Raw genomic sequence first — 1,663 nt, 5'->3', positions numbered from 1 at the left:
CTATCATCTCTCAGTTTGCCATCTATCCAGCTACCAATCATCTACTGGTTTGTTTGCTTGAGACAGGGCCTCACTATGCAGCCCTGGCTGCCCTGAAACTGGCCAGGCTGGCCTTGAAGTCATGAGATCTGTTTGCCTCTACCTCCAGAGTGCTGGGATTAAAGGCCTATGCCATGACTGGTTTAATCTATTTATCTGTCATCTACCCATCTTCCTATCTATCATCTAATAGTCATCCTTTTTGGATTATGAACATGTAGAAACAACTGTCACACTCAATAAAGGCGGACGGAAGCCGACTGGGCACTGGGAATATGGACAGATTAGCACACTGGTAAGAGCATGACGCATTCAGTCGGCGTCGGAATCAGAAAAATGAGGGATCGTGACGTAACCGCGAAGCGCCGGAAGCGGCTGAGCGGGCCATGGAGGACGGACCCGCGGGCGGAACCCTTCTGCGAGAGGCTTCGACTGAGGAGGCTGAGCCGCTGGGTGCTGCGTGGAGTGGGGACAGCGGCCACGTATCGCAGAGCCACAGCAGCGCGTCCGGGCCGTGGGAAGATGACGGCCCGGAGGACGCGCCGGGTCGCGATCTGCCGCTGCTGCGCCGCGCCGCCGTGGGCTACGCCTCCAGCCTGCTGCCCGCCACGGGGCCGCGGCCCGAGGTGGAGGCTCTGGACGCCAGCCTGGAGGACCTGCTGGCCAGGGTGGACGAGTTCGTGGGCATGCTGGACATGATTCGCGGAGACTCGTCCCACGTGGTGAGCGAGGGCGTGCCGCGGATTCACGCCAAAGCCGCGGAGATGAGGCGCATCTACGGCCGGATCGACAAGCTCGAGGCCTTCGTGAGGATGATCGGCAGCAGCGTGGCCAGGATGGAGGAGCAGGTCACCAAGGCCGAGGCCGAGCTGGGGACCTTCCCTCGGGCCTTCCGGAGGTTGCTGCACACCATCAGCGTTCCCGCTCTCTTCAAGTCGGCGCCCACCGGGCCCCAGCGCGCCGCCTACGAGCCGCCGGTCCTGTTTCGGACCGAGGACCACTTTCCCGGCTGCGAGGACAGACCGCAGCTCTGAGCCTGCACCTCTACCGCGGAACTCCAATGAGACGCTTGTTCCGAGTGTTAAGAGATCCTGCTAACTGGTGTATATGTTGTCAGGATGTGAACTGTTGAAAGTTTATTTTCAGCAAACGACTTGATACCGTCACTATTCAATGTCGAGAGTATAGATCCCCGTGTCTTCCAGTTATGACCCAAAAGTTGTTTGGTGGGGGGCTGGGAAAGCCAACTGAATTAATTTACCTGTGCAATATGGCAGAGCTGTTATTTTTATGGCCTTTATTAGAGTTAACCAGTGTTACCTTGTTAAGATTTATATATTTATATGATCAAAAGTGACCAAAAAATTAAAGCTGTATTCTTAAATCCTAACAGCGAGTGGTTCAGTTTTCTGTAGCCTTCTAGGATAGATGGCCGGTTATTTAGTATCATATTCAGCTTTGCAGATTGTAAAACAGTTTCTCAAGACAACAATAACTGGGCGTTTTGTTGCAGCAAGTTCTGAAGTTGTATTTGATATTATGATTCAAAGGCTTAGTTTATTATAGCAAGCATATTAATGTATGGTTATCAGTGTTGATTTATAGCACATTAACTCAAATGTTA

The 1,663-nt window shown here is 53.0% G+C and overlaps 1 protein-coding gene across 1 annotated transcript; it reads left to right on the top strand.

The window, feature by feature from the left end:
* Window positions 1–396: 396 nt before the first annotated feature.
* Window positions 397–1,429, top strand: Bloc1s4 (biogenesis of lysosomal organelles complex 1 subunit 4). The gene has a single exon (XM_041636481.1). It carries the CDS (start codon window positions 426–428, stop codon window positions 1,071–1,073), a length of 648 nt encoding a protein of 215 aa, XP_041492415.1. The 5' UTR covers window positions 397–425; the 3' UTR covers window positions 1,074–1,429.
* Window positions 1,430–1,663: the final 234 nt, after the last annotated feature.

The sequence above is a fragment of the Microtus oregoni genome, unplaced genomic scaffold (genome assembly GCF_018167655.1).
Source record: "Microtus oregoni isolate MIOR12 unplaced genomic scaffold, Mior012 000049F_ref0000343, whole genome shotgun sequence".
Taxonomy (NCBI): Eukaryota; Metazoa; Chordata; class Mammalia; order Rodentia; family Cricetidae; genus Microtus; species Microtus oregoni.
The sequence above is the reverse complement of the archived record's forward strand: the minus strand, read 5'-3'. Positions and strand labels throughout refer to the sequence as shown.